The 23,434-nt window shown below is 44.7% G+C and overlaps 1 protein-coding gene and 1 long non-coding RNA gene across 3 annotated transcripts in view; one reads left to right on the plus strand and one right to left on the minus strand.

Moving 5' to 3' along the window:
- FARS2 (phenylalanyl-tRNA synthetase 2, mitochondrial) overlaps positions 1 to 23,434 on the minus strand; it is a 201,408-nt gene that overhangs the window by 122,506 nt on the left and 55,468 nt on the right. For both annotated transcript variants that reach the window (XM_081014897.1, XM_081014898.1), the window contains exons 5-6: positions 16,961 to 17,120; positions 12,035 to 12,166 (exon numbers count right to left, since the gene is read on the minus strand). In XM_081014897.1, coding sequence (XP_080871023.1) covers positions 12,035 to 12,166; positions 16,961 to 17,120 — 292 coding nt within the window. The remainder of the gene's footprint in view (positions 1 to 12,034; positions 12,167 to 16,960; positions 17,121 to 23,434) is intronic.
- LOC308482212 lies at positions 17,132 to 21,151 on the plus strand. Its single transcript, XR_013989155.1, has 2 exons — positions 17,132 to 17,676; positions 20,721 to 21,151. It is a non-coding gene; the product is annotated as an uncharacterized lncRNA (long non-coding RNA).

Below are 23,434 nucleotides of genomic sequence, written 5' to 3' on the forward strand. Positions count from 1 at the left end.
ACGCCGGCTCTTTCGGCCAGTAAAGCGAGATGAGCGCCGCAACCCCAGAGTCGGCCACGACTGGACCTAATGGTCAGGGGTCCCTTTACCTTTTAAGGGGTAAACTATCGTTCCCAGAATTATTGCTTTAACTGTATAGCATGCATGCAACAGTCTCTGGAATTCCTAGCATTCCCTTCCTCATCAGGTTTTTTGGCTCCTTCCTCTGTACTCAGGCAGATGCTAAATACCATGTTTTCCCATTGAGTTATGGCACTTGAGGATGTGACCACAGAATCATAGAACTGTAGAGTTGGAAGGGACCCTGAGGATCATCTAGTCCAACCCCCCACAATGCAGGAATATGCAGCTGTCCCATACAAGGATCGAACCTGCAACCTTGGCATTATCAGCACCATGTTCTAACCAACTGAGTTACCCAGGCACTGATGATCCCTCGATATTTATCACTTTGCTGTTTTGTAAAGTATTGCTGTATTGCTTTTTGAATTTCGATAATGGTGATTTTATTGTTTTATTTCTTTTTAAATCTCGCATGTGACACTTTGGGAGCTCTTAAGCTGACAATCTGACCCAAAAAAACAACAACTTTAGCCTAACCTAAACTTAGCAAAATTATTATATAGCAAGTACTTCAAAATAATACTTAGTATTCCACCCACATGTAATTAGTCACGCCTGTCGGTCTTCATCCAAAGGTTTTAGCTGCGTAACATTCCACGAGAAACTGCAGTTTAACGTGGCTTTTCAGCATGGGAACCACCCAGCAAGAACTCTGCATATGAAATATTGTCTGATATGACCACCTGCATGTGGGTTTTGTGCTACTCCTACTTGGAAGGGTCTTTTTTCTGTAAAATAGGCTTGCTAAGATGTATAAGACTGAATCGGGTAAGTGCTGCATTCAGGTGCTTCACCAACTCCATAAGCAAGAACTTATTGTCAATGATGCATTAGGAATTCCAGTCACTGACAGTGCAGAACAAAAGTGGCTAATATAGTCTGCACTACTATGAGTCACAGGAAGGATTTCCCTTCCATCTACTTGTTCTTTTGGAATAATTCATTAGCTAAACGTTTTATGTGCCACAGTCAGTCACACTCTGACTCAGACACTTCTCCCGCCCCGCAATCTCCAAATCCTCAGTACTTGCCTGAACTCAAAACATGTTCTGGAAAACAAGTTAATGCGAGGTTTGTTTGTTTTTAAAAGCCTTTGATTATAATAGCGAGAGAAAATTCTCTTTGGCACAAACGGAGGAAAAAGATGATTTTTTTATCTTATTGCCATTGCAGTTAGGCTACTTGGAGTCAGGAAGGCTTTTCGCCCTACGATTACACATACTCTCTTCACAAAACCATCACATTTGCAGCCTGCTGCATTTCACGCACACCTCGTTCCTTGAATTTCACCATGATTTGTTTTTCACAATCATTTTAAGCACAAATTAAAATTTTGCACGTTTTGTATATTACCGCTCAGGCTTGGTGTACACACACACACACACACACACACACACACAAGCTCTTGTTTTGGTGATGGGTGTGGCAGACGAAACTTATTCCTGTTCTTTTTTTAAAGGATAATAAACATAACACAAATATACAGGCAACTTTTTTTTTAAGGTGGGTGCCCCAATTTAAGAATGAGGAAAGTGTGGACTGCTAGACCAGCAATTGATGCACTTCTGTGGGCATCTCTCATTTCAGCTCCAGGAGAAACCCCGGATTCCACTATGAGTGCCCCTTTTATATTTATCTTTATTCCTATTCAGCTCACTCTTTGCCCTAGATTCTTTTGGGTGGGGAGAAGAGAGGGCGCTTCGCTACATAAAAGTCCTGCTTTGATTAGGAGCTCCAATTAGCTGAATATCTGATCCTTTCTTGCTCCTAAGAGATCATAAGTCTAAGGGCAACGACCACACCGAGGGCCTAGGAAGAACGCAGGAGTTTTCTTCTGCTCTTAAGATACAGCTCTTGCCATGCAAAAGGTGTGCATTGCAAGAGAGGGAGGCCATCAAAAGGTCAGGCTCACATTAGGCTGCCAGCGGATGCTGCAGAAGAGGTAAAACAAAATTGTGCCAATCAGCCTGGGAACAGCTTCTTCACCCGCTAGACTAAGAAAGACACTTAACATTTATTTCCAGAAAGAAAAAGGAGGGGGGAAACTCAGAATGTCAAGGCTTTTGGTCTATTCAGACAAGCATTAAAAAAAAATAATCCTTGGAACATTAGAACATTTCTATGAGCCTACTAAAATAGCATTAATTCTATCTCTCTTTTTTTAAAGCATTATATAGCAGCAGCTCTACACTATTCAGTATAAAGGCTCCCTGTAACTTCATTGTAATGCGGACCCCCAGTACTTATTCGTGCTTCTTATATAATCATCAGATTGCATAACCTAATTGTGTCTGAAGTGCTCATGAAAAATGAGACATCACTTTAAAATTGGTTAATAATTCATTGGTGCTATTTAGGTGGAAAAAATACTTTTAAGCATCTGGAGCAGCTGACACTTTTTATTGACTTGTTCATTTGAAATGGGCTGAATACCAGTAATAAATATTTGGGCTCCGTCTTTCACTGTTGGACGAGGGCCCTTCAGTCCCTGAAAAAATCAGGCATGTGAGACTATTTCAGCTTCTTTCTGACATTTGGTGCTGAGAAATGTTTTTAAATGATTAGGAATACAGAAAGCAGCCTTGTAACAAGTCATGTTATTGATCCATTGACCCAGGGCTGTCTACCCAGTGTGGAGCAGTGGTCAGTGTGTGACCACTGTGAGGTAGAACCTGTGAGACAAAAGTTTAAATCCCCATTCAGCCATATAGGTCACAGGATGACCTTGGGCCAGTCACAGTCTCTCAGCCTAAGTTGCTTCACAAGGTTGTTGTGAGGTAGGGGGACCTCCAGGGGTACAACACCCTGGAGGAAAAGATGGCTAGAAACACAATAAACATAGAATACCCTAAGTGACAACAATTTATCGGGTTCCCAGGTATGGGTTGTTCCTGACATGGACTACGCAACCTTTTCTAACGGAGCTCCTAATTGAATATATCTGTCTAACTAAGCAGAGGGCAGGTGAGGTTTACCAAATTGACACAAACCAATCTTCCAATCAATATCCTTCTGTTCCAATACCCTTCTCTCTAGCACTTCAGCAATATCAATCCCTTCCCACAACCCAAACACACGTACACCTGGCTTACTAAGTACACACCATCTCCTATTGAAAAATAATGATCAGCCACACCTCTAGACTCTTTATTGAGCAACACGCTTTGGTCTCAGTTCCATGCGGCAGTGTGGCGGCTCTGTTCAGAATCTAAGTTGACTTCCCATCCAACAAAGTGAGCAACTTCTGCCTTTCTCAGTCCAACTCCAGGCCTCTCGAGAATTGCAAAATCCTTGCCAAGGGCTTTTCTATACAATATGCTGGTTCCAGACTTGATTCTTGTTATTTTCTTTTCACATTGATTTCATTGGGAACTAAGTGCAACTTAGTCTGGATTCAACCTTGTATCTTCCTAATGCAATAAATTATTTCCCATTTATTGCACACAGTCTTCACATTTTCCTTTTTGGCGCATGGATGTCAACCACCTTGTGAAAATGTGACGCCCCCTATAGACTTTCATTACTTGTTGTGAGAGCTATATAGAACGCGGTTCCTTTAGTGTCGTGAGAATCTACTGGGTGTTACTTGTATATATGTGTGACAATTCCTTTGCTTACCTCTCTTCCCACCTGTGCTATTTTGCCACTGAGCTATGCTTCCCTCCATCTTGGAACCTAACCACAGACTAATAACCCAAAATTTAGGAATGTGCTCTATACCCTCTTTGCTTCATGTAAAGGTAAAGGACCCCTGACAGTTAAGTCCAGTCGCAGACGACTCTGAGGTTGCGGCGCTCATCTCGCTTTACAGGCTGAGGGAGCCGGCGTTTGTCCGCAGGCAGTTTTTCTGGGTCATGTGGCCAGCATGACTAAGCCGCTTCTGGTGCAACAGAACACCAAAACCAGAGCAGCGCAAGGAAACGCCGTTTACCTTCCCGCCGGAGCGGTACCTATTTATCTACTTGCACTTTGACGTGCTTTCAAACTGCTAGGTTGGCAGGAGCTGGGACAGAGCAACGGGAACTCACCCCATCGTGGGGATTCGAACCACCGACCTTCTGATCGGCAAGCCCAAGAGGCTCAGTGGATTAGCCCACAGCACCACCCGCACTCCATGGGCTCAGGGTAGATTGCAGTAATTTCATCTAAGTTACCAGATACCAAAAAGGGCTTATACCCACTTAATTGTATGGATGCCTGGATGATATTTCTTAAATAGTTTTTTCTTCATTTAGTGACTGGCAGTGTAGTTTGCAAAACTTGTTTTTCCATAAACCATGGGTATCCTTGCACATAAAGGTAAAGACAAAGGTACCCCTGCCCGTACGGGCCAGTCGTGTCCAACTCTAGGGTTGTGCGCTCATCTCACTTAAGAGGCCGGGAGCCAGCGCTGTCCGCAGACACTTCCGGGTCACGTGGCCAGCGTGACGAAGCTGCTCTGGCGAGCCAGCACCAGCGCAGCACACGGAAACGCCGTTTACCTTCCCGCTATAAAGCGGTACCTATTTATCTACTTGCACTTAGGGGTGCTTTCGAACTGCTAGCTGGGCAGGAGCTGGGACCGAAAGACAGGAGCTCACCCCGCCGCGGGGATTCGAACCGCTGACCATACGATCGGCAAGTCCTAGGCACTGAGGTTTTACCCACAGCGCCACCCGCGTCCCTTCACATAGATACCCTATAAATCTTTGCACATAGATACCCTATAAATCTTTCCCCAGTTCTTAATTTCCGAGGGACAATAGTTAAACAGATATGATCCCTGCACACTTTATATCACCATGCATGCAAGTTTTTCCTTAATCCACTTCTGAGTTTTATCTGCATCACAGACCTGTACTTTTGCATTCAGAAGCCCTGTCTTATGCTAAACTGCCAACTTGTCTGCTCGCTATGCAAGCAGAAGCAAAGCTGTGTACCACACGGAATCCCAGCAGAAGTTCAAGTGCCGTTAGAGAACCACAACTTTCAGAAATCCAGCCTTCCTTTCAAACAAATAACTTCCTTCTTAGAAAAAGATGTAATGGGATTATCATACAACAAGACAATATTTGTTCCTCCTATGCAAACACACACAGATTGTGAGCAAGGCTATATTGATTCTGCCGAAGAATACCAAACTGCAGCATACATAATGGATGTGTCAGAAACGATAAAATCAGAGGAGTCAACATTTCCAAAACATTACAGGCTTCTCTTAAGACAAAATGCGAGCTCAAAAAAAAATCTCAGCGGCAAATTAAATATAGGCATAAAGACAAATTACAAGGAGAAGGAGAAAACAAATGATGCATATGTTTTTAACACACTGTACGTGGGTGTAGCTATGAGCAACAGATAGTGGGAGAGCACAAACATTCACAGCTTCCACTGCCACCAACTTAACCACTGCCTTAAGTGAAGAGGAGTGATGGAGGTGAGTGGAGGATAATTGGGCAAGGTTAAGAGGCTGGCTAGTGAAAAGAAAAGGAAAAAAGAAAATGGGGCAGCCTAACCATTCAATATCTTAAGTGCAAGTTTAAAGGCAAGATAAAGGGATTTGGTCTGGTTGGAAGAAAGAGAACCAGAGGAGGAGGAGGAACTGGGATGAGGGAGCAAGCAGGAACATACAGAACCATATGAAGCTCTCTTTTTCTTTACTGGTCCCATTTTTCTCTGACGGAAAGCCGTTTTCTTAACATCTCAGGCAGAGGCATTTCCCAGCCCCATTGCCCAAGATCCTTTCACTGAATATATCTGAGATTGCACCAGAGACCTCCTGTATGCAAGGCACAGGAAATACCCAGGAGTGGATGACATGGTAGGATGCTGCTGCTGCTGCTCACCTGATCTCTTCGTCGGTCACATCGCTACTGCTTACCAGAAAGTAGAGGGGGAGCGACAAGGTGGTGATGAAGCTGGAATGGTGCAAATGCACCAGCAGAACCAATCTGGCACTCCTGCCACTAAGCCTGCAATGCACCACCTTCACTGCCACCTCTCCCTGCACCCCCCTCTACCTCTGGCCCCCAAGAAGCAGCAGCAACGTGACCGACTGAAGGGCAGATGGACCACAGTGCCTAACCATGCCAGTTGTAGAACTATGATGCAACTGGTAACATTGGGAACTCTTCGAAGACAGATGAGAAAAATCCTTTTGAGGAAATCCTATCTACTCACTCACTTTTCCCCGCCGAATTCCATTGGGGCTTACTCCCAGCTTAGTGGCATTAGGATTGGAGTCTTATGCATCTACGTTTTTAGGGTGGAATTCAACACAATGCTAAGGAGACGGTTCTGTCTTGCCTGGTTCTGCTTGCCTGGTGGAACAATCTCTCCCTGTCTTCCCCTGCCCACTGTTCTGGGGGTTCTCCCACTTCTCCATACCTGATTTGGAAAAAGCTCAGAGGGTACATGGCAGGAGCGGAGGGTGGGGTCCCTGTTGTGCTAGCAGGAGCTTTCTTTGACTAGCAGAACAGGCCTTGATATTTATTTTGAAAATGTATAAACCATCTAAACCATCCCTTCATCCAAACCTGGATTTAAGGTTAGTATACAAAAATATTTAAAGTTGCAAACATCTTATACAGCAAGCCAACAGTGCAATGCAGTTGAGAAGTAAAAGCATACAACCAGCTGAAAATATCACTATCTAACATGTGGGCATAGTGTATATGCCAACACGCAGTGTTGGTGCCAGGTGTTGGTGCCCTAAAGAGGGCATTCTACACCCCTCTCTCTTTTGTACACCCATGATGCACTTCTTCTGAGGCGAACCCACGTGACATTCTCTTTCAGCCCTTGGGTAGGCAATAGATTGAAATAAGAAACGTAATATGAGAAATATCACTACACCTGGCTCACTGCCCAAAAACTTTCCCTCACAGTTTTGTTTTTGCCTTGAAAAACAACTCATTGTTCAGCCAGAAATCTAAGAAATGGTCAACAAAATGACAGGTTTTTGTGGCACAGGTGTTAATTCATCAAACTAAGTTTTTCCCTTCTGGTTTTGTCACAGTCATTTTAGAAAGAAATTAAGAGCTGATTCACACATCACATTTCCATACAGACAGCCTGACAGGCAAGTCTTAAAAACGTACTATAAATCTATGAACAACTTTAAGAATTGATTCGCATTTTACTTTTTGACACGTTCAAGTGCCCTTGACACTATTTGTCCTTCACAGTGGCTCACAGTGAATATTTCTTATGCGGGAGTCCCCATGTGGTGATAACCAGAATTTACTACTTCAGAGAGATTTTGTTCAAATAAAAGAGAACAAATACCAGCTGCCACCCCGTTTTGTTTTGTGCTACTGAACAAGAAAGAGATGCCTTCCTTTTCTGTCCACCCTTACATTCAAGTGATAAGCAATATAGTTCTGACACTCCCTTTTAGGACTCTGCTGAAGATCAAGTCAAAGTCACAGAGGTGATACACACAACTATTTGTTTACTGACCTCTCCAGCCCAGTCAACCTGAGCTGTTTTTTGCAAATGCCATCACCAGAATGGTTTACCCCACATTCAAGACTGCCTGCTAACTCAGCTTCATGGACTCTTCCAAATTCACCAAAGCCAGGCCCAACACACATGGTTAATCTCATCGACAGCAATGCAATGTCTTGTTTCAAAATCCCTACAGTAGTATTGAGTAATTACATTTTCCAAACCCAGAGACGTTGCTATTGGGAAGATGGACCAGGCTACCTGCCTCACCTGTTGCATGACATCTGTGCAACTCATAAGACATTTTCTGCAAAGAAGATATAAGCTGCAAGACACAAAGCATTAAAAGCTCTTTTCTCTAAAACACAGTCCACAGCTTGATATATGCTTCAAAAGACTGCTTCTCCAAAATTTTATTTGGAACGGATTCATAAATTAAACAAGTAAAATTATGCCTACAAGGTAACATTAGCATGCCTTTTCCATTAGCTACTGGTTAATTACTTACACTGCGTGATGGACGGTTTTTCACGTGTCAGACTGAAAATTGCTTAACACAAGGGTGTGCAATTCAAGCCATCCTGAGGGTCATTTTATTACCATTAGTAGACAACATGAGCCATGCCATAGGCTATAGACAGCCTGTAATAAGTGCTAGCAGTATTCAAAGTATGACACACATCTCTGGGCTTGTGAATGTTCCATATTGCCAAAAAACAGCTTGCAGTCTGAAAGGTATGTCCCATCACAGAATCCCCTACATTTACCTCCTTCAACATGTTTTTCTCTCTTGTTTCCATTCGTTTTTCGCATGCCAATGTTTTCTAAAAAAAATTATCACCAGGTTCACCCAACTCTCCATGCTCATACTATCAACAGTTTTAACATGTCTCCATCCAGAAAAGGAAGAGGACATGGCAATTTTCTTTGTTTTGCTTTAAATGAAAAGTTACATACAGTGGCACCTCGGGTTAAAAACTTAATTCGTCCTGGAGGTCCGTTCTTAACCTGAAACTGTTCTTAACCTGAGGTATCACTTTAGCTAATGGGGCCTCCCGCTGCCGCCGTGCTGCCGCTGTGCGATTTCTGTTCTCATCCTGAAGCAAAGTTCTTAACCTGAGGTACTATTTCTGGGTTAGCGGAGTCTGTAACCTGAAGTGTCTGTAACCCGAGTTACCACTGTATATAGTCTGGTGCCACAACACATTGATGTTACAAATAACCAACCTCTGAAACTGTTATGAGAAGAAAAAGTGAAATTCCTTTCATGCTTCACTTATTCACGAACAGCCCACAAATTCATTCAAAATGGCGATGGACACCCTTCCTCCTAAGATGAGGGTTCATCCCCACGGTCAATCTCTGCTCCTGATGCCCTTGGAGCCTCTATAAAGTACAGAAGAACTGAAAGGATAATTCCTGATTCTTCTCCCAGCATGACTCAACTGCTTCTGGCGCAACGGAACACCGTGACAGAAACCAGAGCACACGGAAACGCTGTTTACCTTCCCGCCACAGGTGTACTTTCAAACTGCTAGGCTGGCAGAAGGTGGGACAGAAGAATGGAAGCTCACCCCATTGCGGGGATTCAAACCGCCGACCTTCTGATTGGCAAGCCTAAGAGGCTCAGTGGTTTAGAGCACAGCCTGGGAGTAAGCACCACTGAAAACAGTTGAGCTTATTTTTGAGTACAGTGGTACCTCGGGTTACAGATGCTTCAGGTTACATACGCTTCAGGTTACAGAAGCGTACCCAGAAATAGTACCTCGGGTTAAGAACTTTGCTTCAGGATGAGAACAGAAATCATGCTCTGGTGGCGCAGCAGCAGCGGAAGGCTTCAGGTTAAGAACAGTTTCAGGTTAAGAACAGACCTCCGGAATGAATTAAGTTCTTAACCCAAGGTACCACTGTAAACTTAAAACTAGGCTTAGGCTGCTACATTGTGGTGTCCAGTTGCTTACTTCTCATGGTAGGGTATATTCTGCATTCATCATGCTAAGGTTGTTGTGTGTGAAAGCAGGCCAAGGAACAGATTTTACTTTCTGCAGTTCCAAATTTCACTATAGGCCTGAGCCAAGTGTTGAAAAGTTCACTTTCAAGCATAGGATAGAGAGGAAGCTGAATCACACTCTAGGAATTGAGACACAAGGGTTGCAGAATCTTTAACCAAGAAGCCCAAAGAGAAAGAAAATCAGAGGCGGAAGAGAGCGACACCTGCTAAAGCTTTTGCCCTTCCCTTTCTCTGACTTTTCAGCGGTTCAGTGCATACTTCTATTCAAATGTAAGTGAAATCAAGGAAAGGTTTCTCAACAAATCAAAGAAAGGTTTCTCAGTAAAATACTCTTCTGTGCGGCATTATCTTTCGGAACACAAAGCATAAGAGGTCCGACAAAGAATCTATAAGACATGAAACAGTGCAACAAAATTCTTCACTCACAACTAAACGTTCAAAACCGGAAACCTCAAAAGGTTTGGAGACTTCACTGAAACCTGAAATGTCCTCAGGTTTCCCTCCAAGGAACAAACTCTTTTCATCATAAATTACATGTGACGATGCTCTGATGTTTCAAACTCGCTGGGGACCGGGATTGTGCCTTTTGATTTACCCTCAATGTTCCTACCACATTCCTCTTATTGCTTATGTATAGGGAACAAGGCAACCGTTGCTTGAACAGGCACACTCCCAAGGCAAGCAAGCATTTCATTACTTAAAAAAGGAAGAAGCACAGCTAATAAGATTCCAATGCTCAACTCCAATCTGTCATAATGTTTTGTGCGTGTGTGTTAATATAAAGACCTTTATTGGCAACTTTTTCAGTGCCTTGTCATTTTTTTTAACCGACACATTAAACAAGCTGTTAGCTGGCCAAACAGTGACAACTTAAGGATGCTTTAGGATTTCCTGAAACCTTGAAAATACAGAGTAGAGTGGTATGTGCCCTGATCAGTGGCGCAGCATGGGGGGGGTGCTACCAGGGTGATTGCAAAATTTTAGGGGCACGCCTCTGCCTGGCTCCCTGTAACTTCACTTCTCGTAGTGAGGGAACCACCAGAAGGTCCTCAGTGCTGGATCTCAGTGTCCAGGCTGAACGATGGGGGTGGAGATACGCCTTTTGGTATACACCAAGTGGCAGCTAAACCGTCAGGCTATTTGAACTGCTTCTATCCCAAATGGTGCATCTTTAAGAAGTGTGCTTGAACTTGCTTTCCCCTGCCTCTCTCCTGATCTCTTTTTCTTTGTCATCTTTTAAACTGTAAGCCTGACGACAACTGCAAGCTCCTCTGGAAGCCTTCTTGGGGTAAAGGTAAATAATTATGTTTTATGGAATCGATGTCTTGAGCACACGAGCAAAGTCTGCCCTGGTAGGGAACTCCTCTCAACCTACCATCCAACACTGCAGAAGGAAAGACGTTTAGTCTGGCTTTGGTGAAAAGCCTTCGATAGTTTGGTACTGTCAGGTTTTTAATGTAAGATGTTAAGTTAAAGACATGCCCATATTGTACTCCTACTGCCAGCGGACTACAGACTGCGTGTGATCGAGATCGCAAGTCACTGTGTGCATTATCCCATAATCTTTGTTTTAACGTCTTTAGGGCGCCTTCATAACTCAGGTAATACAGCTGGGGGGGTGACAGACCAATAGAGGTCCAATGGAAGGTGTCCATCTGGGTCCATTAAGCTCTCTTCTAGGTCATTTAAGAATAGACAAAACAATGTGGGGGCCAAAATGCATCCCTGTCTCACCCCCCTAGCCATCTCGATGCTGTTCGATAACTGTCCCTGCCGACCGCATCGGACCTGCAGTTTGGTTCCATTGTACAGGGCTTTTATAAGAAAGGGCTTTTATAAGAAAGAGGAGTCATTTGTCCCGCAAAATCAGATTTAATTTGGACCATAGCTGGGATATGGGGGTGGAGTCAAAGGCTGATTTCTGATCCATGAAGGCCATGTAGGCTGTATGAATTGTGTATTGTGTATTGCTTTGTAACGATTTGTTGGGTCTCTGGACCGGAATAAAGATTGATGATGATGAAATAATTATGGGCTTCAGCCTCTTACATTAAAAACTGGCCTTTCTGGTAAGGAGTCCTTGCTCAAACTGAGTCCTGACACCATCTGCAGAGATTCTACATCCTCCCCAAAGCTGAGCAACCCTGTGTTGCACCCAAGGATATTCACACTTCTTTGGAGACAATACAATCTGTGCATGATTCCGCCTCCAAAAACAAAACGAGCTCCCTCCCACTCCACTGTGCATAATTGGGACTGAGGTGTGAGTTTCTGGTTTACCAATTAATGCGGTAACCTCGCTGTGTCTGCTCTCTGTCTCCGAGCTGTTAGCAGGCACTGCTGCTAATGCAGATCTGTGGGTGTACGGCGAGCATGTGCTACGAGCAGAGGCAACGTGCTGGAATGTGAGATTGATTGCGCTGGAAGCCTGTGCTAATAGAGATGTCGATGAAGCCAAGGTGTTTTTCATACCTGAGTTCACTAGCTGCTGCTCCATGACTCCGCAGCCCAAGACTTCCATCCACTCTCCTCGGAAGTTGATCTCCATTTCAAAGGAAGGGTGAGTAAATGGGAAGTAGCAGTCCACCCATCTAATCTCCAGATCTGTGCCATAGAAGCAAAAAGAAAGGGGGGAGGGGGTGATTAAGATGCTTGCTTCTCCCACCCTTAGCAAAACTTGCCCTTCAGTTAGAGGTAAAGGTAAAGGTACCCCTGCCCGTACAGGCCAGTCATGTCCGACTCTAGGGTTGTGCGCCCATCTCACTTAAGAGGCCGAGGGCCAGCGCTGTCCGGAGACACTTCCGGGTCACGTGGCCAGCGTGACGAAGCTGCTCTGGCGAGCCAGCACCAGCGCAGCACACGGAAACGCCGTTTACCTTCCCGCTATAAAGCGGTACCTATTTATCTACTTGCAATTAGGGGTGCTTTCGAACTGCTAGGTGGGCAGGAGCTGGGACCGAAAGATGGGAGCTCACCCTGCCGCGGGGATTCGAACCGCCGACCATGCGATCGGCAAGCCCTAGGCGCTGAGGTTTTACCCACAGCGCCACCCGTGTCCCTGCCCTTCAGTTAGCAACATCAATTACTGCAAGCCAAAGAAAACAAACAGAAAGCCAACTAATTTACAGCACTTTTTGTGAGTGCAAGGCAATAAAGCTTGGATATTGTGAAGAGTCGTTGTGGGGGAGGGGGGAGCACTCATGCCTTGTCTAATAGGAAAAACACTTTGGGCAACTCAGGCACCCTTTAAAACCAAAGCAATCACTTGTCACACTGCAGCAACCACCTGGCATGGCAGGAAAATGAGCCCAAGATTTTCCTGCAAAGCAGGTTAATTCTGTTGGGCTCAGTAACCTGAAATGACTAACAGCTCCCCAGAGATAAAGAATCAGCGAATCATCGAGTTGGAAAGGGGCCGCCAGGGTCATCTAGCTGAACCCCTGCAATGCAGGAATCTTTTGCCCAACGTGGGGCTCAAACGCAGAACCCTGAGATTAAGAGTTGCTTATTCTACTAACTGAAACTTATCCTTATTCTTTTTAAAAGCTGTTACCTTAATGACCTCTTTTAGCAAATCAAATCTCCATAGGGTGGCATGTGTTCTTTTACACTATCGCACCCTTTTAAATAAGGGACACAGGTGGCCCTGTGGGTTAAACCACAGAGCCTAGGACTTGCCGATCAGAAGGTCGGCGGTTCAAATACCCATGACGGGGTGAGCTCCCGTTGTTCGGTCCCTACTCCTGCCAGCCTAGCAGTTCGAAAGCACGTCAAAGTGCAAGTAGATAAATAGGTACCGCTCCTGCGGGAAGGTAAACGGCGTTTCCGTGTGCTGCTCTGGTTCGTCAGAAGCGGCTTAGTCATGCTGGCCACATGACCCGGAAGCTGTACGCCGGCTCCCTCAGCCAATAAAGCGAGATGAGCGCCGCAACCCCAGAGTCGGTCACGACTGGACCTAATGGTCAGGGGTCCCTTTACCTTTACCTTTTACCCTTTTAAATACAAAGTTCTTCTCCTCTGATTTGTGGCTCCACTGCGACTATTTTATAGAGTTGCATAATGGATTAAAAACTATTTAATCAAGTACCATACAGATATATTTCCAATATATATACACAACAAAGCGCCATTAACCAAATGGTGTGTGGAAACTGACACACACCAAAGAGGCTGGATAAAGGAAATGGTTTCAGGGGGAGGAATCACAGAATCATAGAATTGGAAGGGACCCCAAGGGTAATCTAGTCCAACCCCCTGAAGTGCAACTTACAGCTGAGTTGTAAGACTCTTGCTTTGTGCCACAGGAGAACCAAACCTCGCCACTTTCAGACAGCTCTGGAAAAGCAGGATGGCAAGAAGAGAGCAGCAGGCACCGAGCCAGAGGTAAAATGTGGCAGAAGCGGGGGTACAGCTTTGCACACAGGAACCTGGCCTCAGTGGAATATTTTTCTCACTTATTCCTTATACAGTGGTACCTCGGGTTAAGAACTTAATTCGTTCCGGAGGTCCATTCTTAAGCTGAAACTGTTCTTAACCTGAGGTACCACTTTAGCTAATGGGGCCTCCCGCTGCCGCCGCCACACAATTTCTGTTCTCATCCTGAAGCAAAGTTCTTAACCTGAGGTACTATTTATGGGTTAGTGGAGTCTGTAACCTGAAGAGTCTGTAACCTGAAGCATCTGTCACCCAAGGTACCACTGTACCCCGCTTCTGCTTCCCAAGGGAAGTCCAAAGCAGCTTAAGAGCAAAACAAATATTTGCTGTATGCAGTATGATTACAGCACTTGCAGATGTGTGTGAAACTCCAGTTCCCATCAGCCCCCAACCAACACAGCAGGGGTGCCAATTTGAATAAAATATTGTGGGGGCCCAGGTAAGCCCCGCCCCACATAATCGGTCACATGACGCAGTGCATGCGCGCGCACACACCATTTGAATGGGAATGCCCATTAACTTCATGGGAGCTGAAGCCCACATGATCCCTCGGAGTTGGCTCCTATGCAACACATCCCATGGTCAGGGATGATGGGAGTTGAAGTCCAGCAACATTTGGAAGGCCACGGGTTATAGGAACACGGGATTTATAGGAACAACAGGTAAAGATGCATGGTAATAATTAAAGGGTCAATGTGACTACAAAGGCTTATCGAGAGGGTTGTTGTTGTTTTTTGCTCGAGTGGCTCCTGGTCTAGTGCTGTATGAGATGTTCTTCGATGATTTATTTGCTATATTTGTACCTCTCCTTTTCTTCGAGACATTCAAGGCAGCATACATGGTCCTCTACCTTGATTTCATCGTCACAACAACCCTGTAAGGTAGGTTAGGCTGACAGATAGTGACTGTCCCAAGGTCATCCAATAAGTGGGGAATTTGGACATGAGTCTCCTCAACCCTAGCTCCAACCGTGTAGCCAGGCATATGCAGACAATTAAGGAAAAAAATATTTTTTGTAGCAGTTAGCAGGTGATCTGTAAGTTTAAATTTTACAAGATGTTAATCTGTGTGTGTGTGTGTGTGTGTGTTGTAAACAGCATCGCCCTGGTTTTTTCCAAATGAAATCGTGGTACGCAAGTATTTCTTTTAAATAAACAAACATTATGACCGTGACACAACACATCAAATTCGTAGGGAGAACAAATCCGAGAGAAAGCCACAAACGCTTTGCAGTATACATTGCTTTGCCATGTTGCTGAAGATCAATTACATTTCTATACATATTAAAAGAAGTATGGATGAATGGCAATCCATTATCCAGCATTGTATTTACAAGGGAGGCAGCCTTAGGCAAGTCCCTATTATTTTGGACTCAGCTGGATAACACCGGCCTTACCGGCTGCCAAGATTACTGAGAAAGTGAGGGCATGGGAAGAGCTTTGAAGGGCCATAGATCAGAGGTGGAGAACATGCTTTGCATGCCAAAGGGTCCAGATTTAAACCCCCACCCTCCGCCTCAGCTTCTCCAGATACAGCAAGGAAAAACTCGCGTAAAAAGCTCACACATAACCAGCCCAAAATTATAAAGCATAATAAAAACAGTCCGCAATAATGCAGTCCAGTTAAAACCAATCTATAAAACCAGGTGAGAGGAATCTTCAGAGGCCATTTAAACATCGTACAGTAGAGGCTTGTCTTATCCTACATGGGATTGCACCCCACAAATATGAGGCCACTGTTTAAAAGTCCCTGTTTTGTTGGCCATTGGAAAGATTGCTTATTGCCCTGTTTACCTTCAGTGTAATGTTGTCATCAGCTTGCACACAAAAAAACCCCCAATACATTTTATCCAGGTTCATGTACAAAGTGAGTTTCAAAACAGAGAGGTGACGTGGGTTGATTGTATAAAGCAAAAATGACAAGTATTCATACAAACCCCAAACCGGAAAATTATTGACAGTAAAAAAGGACTGTTAGACACATTATTTGTGTAGGAGTTTTAATTACAACATTCTTTGCTAGATTTTCTGCTAAAAATAACTCTCTTTAACAGCTTCCAAACGTGCCAGCATATTGCATGAATTCTAACACTAACTGTGTTTCCCTGATAGATATTTATGTCAGCAATGAATACAAGATTTTTGCTGGGCCTCAGAGCAGAGTCCCGTATTCTATGGTAACAATTCCTGTCACCCCTGAGGACTGGCCATCCCGGCTGAGGCTGGCTAGTCAGTCTACACTGATGGACAAAGGCTCTCCAGATTTTCAGACAGAAATCTATCCTGAACCTACGTAAGAGATGCTGGAAATGTTCTGCCCCTGATATTGTCATGGACTGGTTGGACACAAAGGAATGGTGGGAGGAACTAGCTAGGGAGCCATGGAGGGAAGAAGGCTCAGAACCGATGGAGTGGTGGTGGGACAACAATGAGTGGTCAAACAGAGAAGAAGGAAGAAGGAAGAAGGAAGAAGGAAGAAGGAAGAAGGAAGAAGGAAGAAGGAAGAAGGAGAAGTAGTAGTAGTAGTAGTAGTAGTAGTAGTATTGTCGGAAGCTAAAGAGTGCAGTTCTTGAGAGCACGGATTGTTTGTGGCAAAAGGTATCGTCCGGGTGCTGTGATATCATCAAAATGGGTTAGGAGATACAGTAAAATTAGTTGACCCTAGTTAGTCATGCCCATTAATGTCAGTGGGTCTACTCTGAGCCTGACTAACATTAGCTACAAGCCAATGAGCCTGTTGTCACAATGCTTCAATTGTTTTCCAGGGATGGATAAAATGGGCATCACTAGTGAGCAACACTGAGATTGGGGAGCAGTTGGTGTTTCCAGGGATGCTGTCAGCACTGATGCCTTGGTTGCTGCATTGAACCATTTCAACCGCTGTTGGCTGAAGGAAGCATACAGCATTGCAAGTATGTCGGGACCACGTTAGCAGGATCATAGGACCAGCGCATGAGACACTTACCATCACCAAAGAGATGAGCCACAAGTTTTGTCAATGCCATTTTCAAGCTGTGTTCCATGAGCCTTGCTGCTTCCATGGTGTGCGTCTCTTGCTTGTGAGGTGTGCGGTGGCCTTGTTCAAACAAGCAGAAGCTTTCTCCACCACCCACATTGCTGAATAGCTGTTCAAAAAAAAGAAAAAGGAAAGAATGAAAACAATCTCAGCGTCGGTACAGCCCTTTCTGAATATTCAAGGCACTTTGCATATTTTATATGGGTTATCTTTACAAACTGACCTGTGAAGTTAAAGTCGAGCATTTTCGCTTTAGATACTTTAAATATGAATTGCTGTTGCATTTCACAGACTTTCATTCCGCAGTGAGTTCATTCCCACTCAAGTCTCATTCCAGCAAGTTCATTTCAAGACAAGTGTTGTTCGAATTGAAGGCTTCCCAGTTCACACTCTTAGCAACTATCCCTCAACCTCTGACTGCAGGGGTGGAGAACCTGTGGCCCTCCAGTTGTTTCTAGACTACAACACCCATCATACTTGACAATCAAGCATGCTGGCTGGGGTTGAAGGGAGTTGTAGCCCAACAACATCTGGAGTTCCCTAGTCCTGCCTTCGAAGATGCAGAGAAAATCCCGAAAATAACCAGAGTGTGCTTATAATGAATGCTCCTGATAGTGTACAAAACTGCTAGAAAAATGTATTAATCATCACAACCTACCTGCAAGGTAGGCTTCAGAGAAAGTGGGAGAGAGAAATATGTTCCCTGGGGCAATCAGGAGCTAGAGTTGAGCAGTGATTTGAACCAAGGTATTCCAAACCCAAGCTCAGTAATTTATCTCAAACCTCCCCCCCCCCCTTCAATGCCTTTGCTTTTAAAAATGCAGTCACTATGTGTGCCCCTGTGGTCGCATTCAGGCAGCAGTTTCTTCTTTCAACCCAGCCCTTAAAAGAACAGAGAATGGCTTGGGTTTCCTTACATCACCGTTGAAGAAAAATGTTGTTGCCAAGAATTGCTAGAAGGGACAATGTCAGTACCAAAGTCTGGGGTGTTTTGGTTTTTTTGTTTTGTTTTTTTGGTGGGTTGGGAGCTTAGGATGTTTCTTAAGGGGTCAGAATACATTAATATAAGGCTTGCCCTGAGGAGAAATGATGCAGTGGGGGCAGAGTGTAAGACCATCAGTAATATAATAATAATAATGATGATGGTTTGTTTATTTATTTGTACCCCGCCAATCTGGCAGGGTTTCCCCAGCCACTCTGGGTAGCTCCCAAAAGAATATTATTGTTTTTAATAATAATAAAGTAATAAAACATCAAACATTAAAAACTTCCCTAAACAGGACTGCCTTCAGGTGTCTTCTAAAAGTCAGATAGTTGTTTATTTCCTTGACATCTGGTGGGAGGGCGTTCCACGGGGCAGGCGCCATCACGGAGAAGGCCCTCTGCCTGGTTCCCTGTAACCTCACTTCTCGCAGTGAGGGAACCACCAGAAGGCCCTCGGAGCTGGACCTCAGTGTTCGGACAGAACGATGGGGGTGGAAACACTCCTTCACGTATACTGGACCAAGGCCGTTTAGGGCTTTAAAGGTCAACACCAACACTTTGAATTGTGCTCAAAAATGTACTGGGAGTCAATGTGAGTCTTTCAAGACCAGTGTTATATGGTCTCGGCAACCACTCCCAGTCACCAGTCTAGCTGCCACATTCTGGATTAGCTGTAGTTTCTGGGTCATCTTCAAAGGTAGCCCCATGTAGAGCACATTGCAGTAGTCCAAGCGGAAGATAACCAGAGTGTGCACCATTCTGGCAAGACTGTCTGCGGGTAGGTAGGGTCTCAGCCTGCGTACTAGATGGAGCTGGTAGAAAGCTGCCCTGAACACAGAATTGACCTGCGCCTCCATGGACAGCTGTGAGTCCAAAATGACTCCCAGGCTGCGCACCTGGTCCTTCAGGGGCACAGTTACCCCATTCAGGACCAGGGAGTAGCAATAGTTACTCTGCATTAGCATACCCACGATTACATTTTTGCCTGAATTAACCTAGCTGATTCCATTGAAAGGGGGGCCAAGATGACACAGTGCTACCTGCTGATCCTAACTGCTGTTTCCTGATCAGGGGACTTCAAAGACCTATCCAATTAGCTTCTCTCCCTGCTAAATCAAAACTCCTGAGATACAAGCCCAACTGCCTTTCATCCTGCTGCAGCCAGCCTGGACATGTCTCTTATGAGATTGATATGACACACACACACCACCGAATCCTTGCCATTTTCTGAAGCCTTACAGAATCCTGCATGTTATCAGAGTGTGACGCTACTTCCTATCCTTTCCTATAATCTGGGAGCTTTCCACGCTATGTTGTGGGACACTTATCAAGGAGAAGATCGGCAGCAAATAAGATTCCCTGACAAACAGCTGACCCACGACTGTAGCTCTTCTTCCGCAATCTCAGGGGTAGAGGCAGTGAATTCCGTTTTGATGCTTGAGGTAAGGTGGAAAGTGCCACCTTGCCCTGCTGCCCAGCCCATCGCCTCCGGCCAGCACTGATTTCCGGCGAGATCTCGCCAAGATCTCACAAGATTCTGGCAAGATATTGCTGGAAATCAGCGCCAATGGTGGCGCCACTTCTCTGGTGGCAGAGGAGTCAGTGGGGCAGGCAGGGTGCATGTGGGGGGCGCCGCTTAAGGCAGTGGCTTCATCCTGCCTCATGAGTGGGCTGGTCCTGCTCAGGGGAGTGTTATGCAATGTTATGCACTACCACACAAAAAAGAGGACACAGGTGTGCCTAATGTTTGCATAGTGCTATAATTTAAAGAGAAATATAACAATACATCTCAATGCAGTACGTTTCCGAGCACAATTCAATGTGTTGGTGCCGACCTTTAAAACCCTAAATAGCCTCGGCCCTGTATACTTGAAGGAGTGTCTCCACCCCCATTGTTCAACCCAGACACTGAGGTCCAGCCCTGAGGGCCTTCTGGCAGTTCCCTCATTGCAAGAAGTGAAGTTACAGGGAACATGGCAGAGGGCCTTGTTGGTAGTGGTGCCCACTCTGTGGAACACCTTCCCATCAGATGTCAAGGAGATAAGTATACAGTGGTACCTCTGGTTACATACTTAATCCGTTCCGGAGGTCCGTTCTTAACCTGAAACTGTTCTTAACCTGAAGCACCACTTTAGCTAATGGGGCCTCCTGCTGCTGCCGCACCGCCAGAGCACGATTTCTGTTCTCCTCCTGAAGCAAAGTTCTTAACCCGAGGTACTATTTCTGGGTTAGCGGAATCTGTAACCTGAAGCGTCTGTAACCTGAAGCGTATGTAACCCGAGGTACCACTGTACAACCTTTGTCTGAACATCTGAAGGCAGGCCAGTACAGTGGTACCTCGGGTTACATACGCTTTAGGTTACAGACGCTTCAGGTTACAGATTGCGCTAACCCAGAAATATTACTTCAGGGTAAGAACTTTGCTTCAGGATGAGAACAGAAATCGTTCTCCGGCAGTGCAGCGGCAGCGGGAGGCCCCATTAGCTAAAGTGGTGCTTTAGGTTAAGAACAGTTTCAGGTTAAGAATGGACCTCCAGAACAAATTAAGTACTTAACCCAAGGTACCACTGTATAGAGAAGTTTTCTAATGTTTAATGTTTTGTTATGTGTTTATATATGTTGTAAGCCGCCCAGAGTGGCGGGGCAACCTTCACACACAGACTAGTTTCTGCACACACAGACTAGTTTCTGCACACACGCACACTGCTGTTTATTCTCCAACCAGGCAAGCAAGAGGCACGATCATAGTTCAAGGAGATGTTTCATCCAGGCGAAAAGGAGGATGTAAATGAAGGCTGGTGAGAGAGATATAGCCTGGAGGAGAAGCTGTGTGGACTGCAATTGGCCCCTGGCTTCAAATTCCCCACCAAGTTCTAATAGTCAGTTAGAAAGTTTTGCCATTTTCTAGGGTTCCCCCCTCCCCAATGATTAAAAGCCTTGTGTATGCAGTTGTGCCAAACTTCCTCTAAAGGAGGAGAATCCATACTCTAAATCCACTTAGTCTGGACCAACCCTTTTTTCTTTTTCTTTTGCAAATGCACTGCAGCCTCTAAACTGATGGATTAATAATGACACTAATGTGGAACTTGTGCATCAACAAGAACACTTCCTGCCATCACAATCACTCTCTGACACAATAAAACTTGTAAGATCACACGCTGGCCCCTGCACTGTCAGTCAATGAGTGGATACTAAAGTCGATGCGTTAATAATGGAGTACCCTGGGCTGCTTACAGTGGGGAGTTTTGGTTTGGGAAGAAAACAACACAAATTATTTTAGACAGTTCATCACATCACCTCTTGGTGTAATCATTGGGCCCTTCAGTCCACAAGCTACCAGGTGGAAAAAGCTGAGCTTGTTTATATTGTATGAATCCAGCCAACATATTTAGATAGTGAAGCTACATAATGAAGCTGGTTTTCAAAAGGGGGGCAGGATATACAAATTAAAAATGTTATTAGTCTATGATTAACACACTGATGGGTATTAATTTCATACTTCCCTACATTTATTTCACTGATATACAGAAACATTTGTTACATGATCAACTATCATCCACACTTCTTCAAAGAAATGCATATTGAATTTTCAGTTATGAAGCCATACTGACAATTTTGGTGTGTGGAGCTTAAACACATGACACTCCTAGGAAATTAAAGGGGGCCACACTTATATTTTTCTGTCTGCTGTTTACGCTGAGCCTCAAAGTATAAGCGCTGGTGGCCTCCACTCCGGCATGATGCTAAGGCTGAAACGCTGGTGGAAAAAATGTGGAAGGTGGCAGAGATGGAGAACAGCCTTTACTCAAGAGCAGAATGAAAGGAAAAACAAACAAACAAACCATAATCATTTAGCCAGTCAGCAACAACAACAAGAAGAAGATTGGCCCTTTGAGAACTGTGAACAAGGTCGGCAACCATTTTTTCTGGCAGGACTCAAAAGCACTTAATAGACAGGTGACAAGTAGAAATTACATCATGTGATGATCACTGATTCTATGGCAATCATGGGCAAAGCTAAAGACACCCACTTCCCCATCCCACTGTGCTTCACTTCCTTCCCTCACACTGAGGATCACAATAATCGTCTTTACAGCCCAACTGAGATGTGGCAAACCATCATTTTACCTCCAAACCAGACCCTGAAAGCAGTTTAACTAGAAACCACAAGTTAGGATTTACAGTAACCCAAATTTGACACGCTCAGACATGGCAAGTTACAAGGATCACAAACAGTGGGTGTGGGAATGGGACGGGGGGGGGGAGAGCTGAAAGGAGCCCACAAACCCGAAGCCTGCTCACTATTGATGGGGCTGTGATATCTGAAGAGAACCCATGCGCTAAGAACAGCTTCACCTGCTGAAACCATGCTTCTTGAACAGCTATGAAACACACACATGCCCTGGCACCCCAAAAGGGGGCAAACCTATCTCAGGTAGAAAAGGGAAAACATTTAGCTACTCCAACATCAAGAACTTTCTAGCTGAACAAAGTAGAATGCATGTTTGTTGCTTTGTTGGCTTCTGGTCCCCATTCTCATGTCACAATAAGTCATATTCTGAAATAAACCACGATACATGCTAAGTGCAACTTCACGCCTCCCCTTCCCAAGTAGAGAAACAAACCATGGAAAGCATGATTTGCAAACCAGCACTTCTGGTTTGTTCCTTTCCACATAAACCATGAATGGAAACTAAAGTTTGCTCCTGGATTACCGCTTGTAGTTTTCTTGGTTTGCAAGTCGTGCTAAGCCAGCCACTCTGTGGTTTGCTTCCCTCCTTGGAAGGGGGAGTTGTGAAACTGACATGCCTGAGCAACATGCTGCTATTCCACAGTAAACTATGGTTTATTTGAAACCATGGTGCACTGTGACGAATAAACCAGGCCTGTATCCGAGGATGGGTAAGGAAATGCCAGATTCCAGTAGTCTGTTGCCCGCTTCACCTCCATCTTTTTGCATCTCTTCCTAACCTTAAAGGGAACACATTTCCTCCTTGCTTCCCTTCAGTTTATACAGTGGTGCCTCGCAAGACGAAATTAATTCGTTCCGCGAGTTTTGTCGTCTTGCGATTATTTTCGTCTTGCGAAGCACGGTGTCGGGAAAGCTTTGGAAAAGCTTCAAAAATCACCAAAGTCTTTAAAAACCTCAAAAAAGGCTACCACACCACGTTCTATGAGTTGCTCCTCGAAGTCAAGTCGCAACTGTATTAACAGTGTTAAGAAAAAGGAAACAAACTTGCAAGACGTTCCCGTCTTGCGAAGCAAGCCCATAGGGAAAATCGTCTTGCGAAGCAGCTCAAAAAACAAAAAACCCTTTCGTCTAGCGAGTTTTTTGTCTTGTGAGGCATTCGTCTTGCAAGGTACCACTGTACTTAGCATTGGTAGTTTCTGGATATAGACCTAGTTACGCCTCTTCCCATGTTACAGCAATGGAAACAG

Source organism: Podarcis pityusensis (assembly GCF_964106645.2).
Source record: "Podarcis pityusensis genome assembly, chromosome: 7".
NCBI lineage: Eukaryota > Metazoa > Chordata > Lepidosauria > Squamata > Lacertidae > Podarcis > Podarcis pityusensis.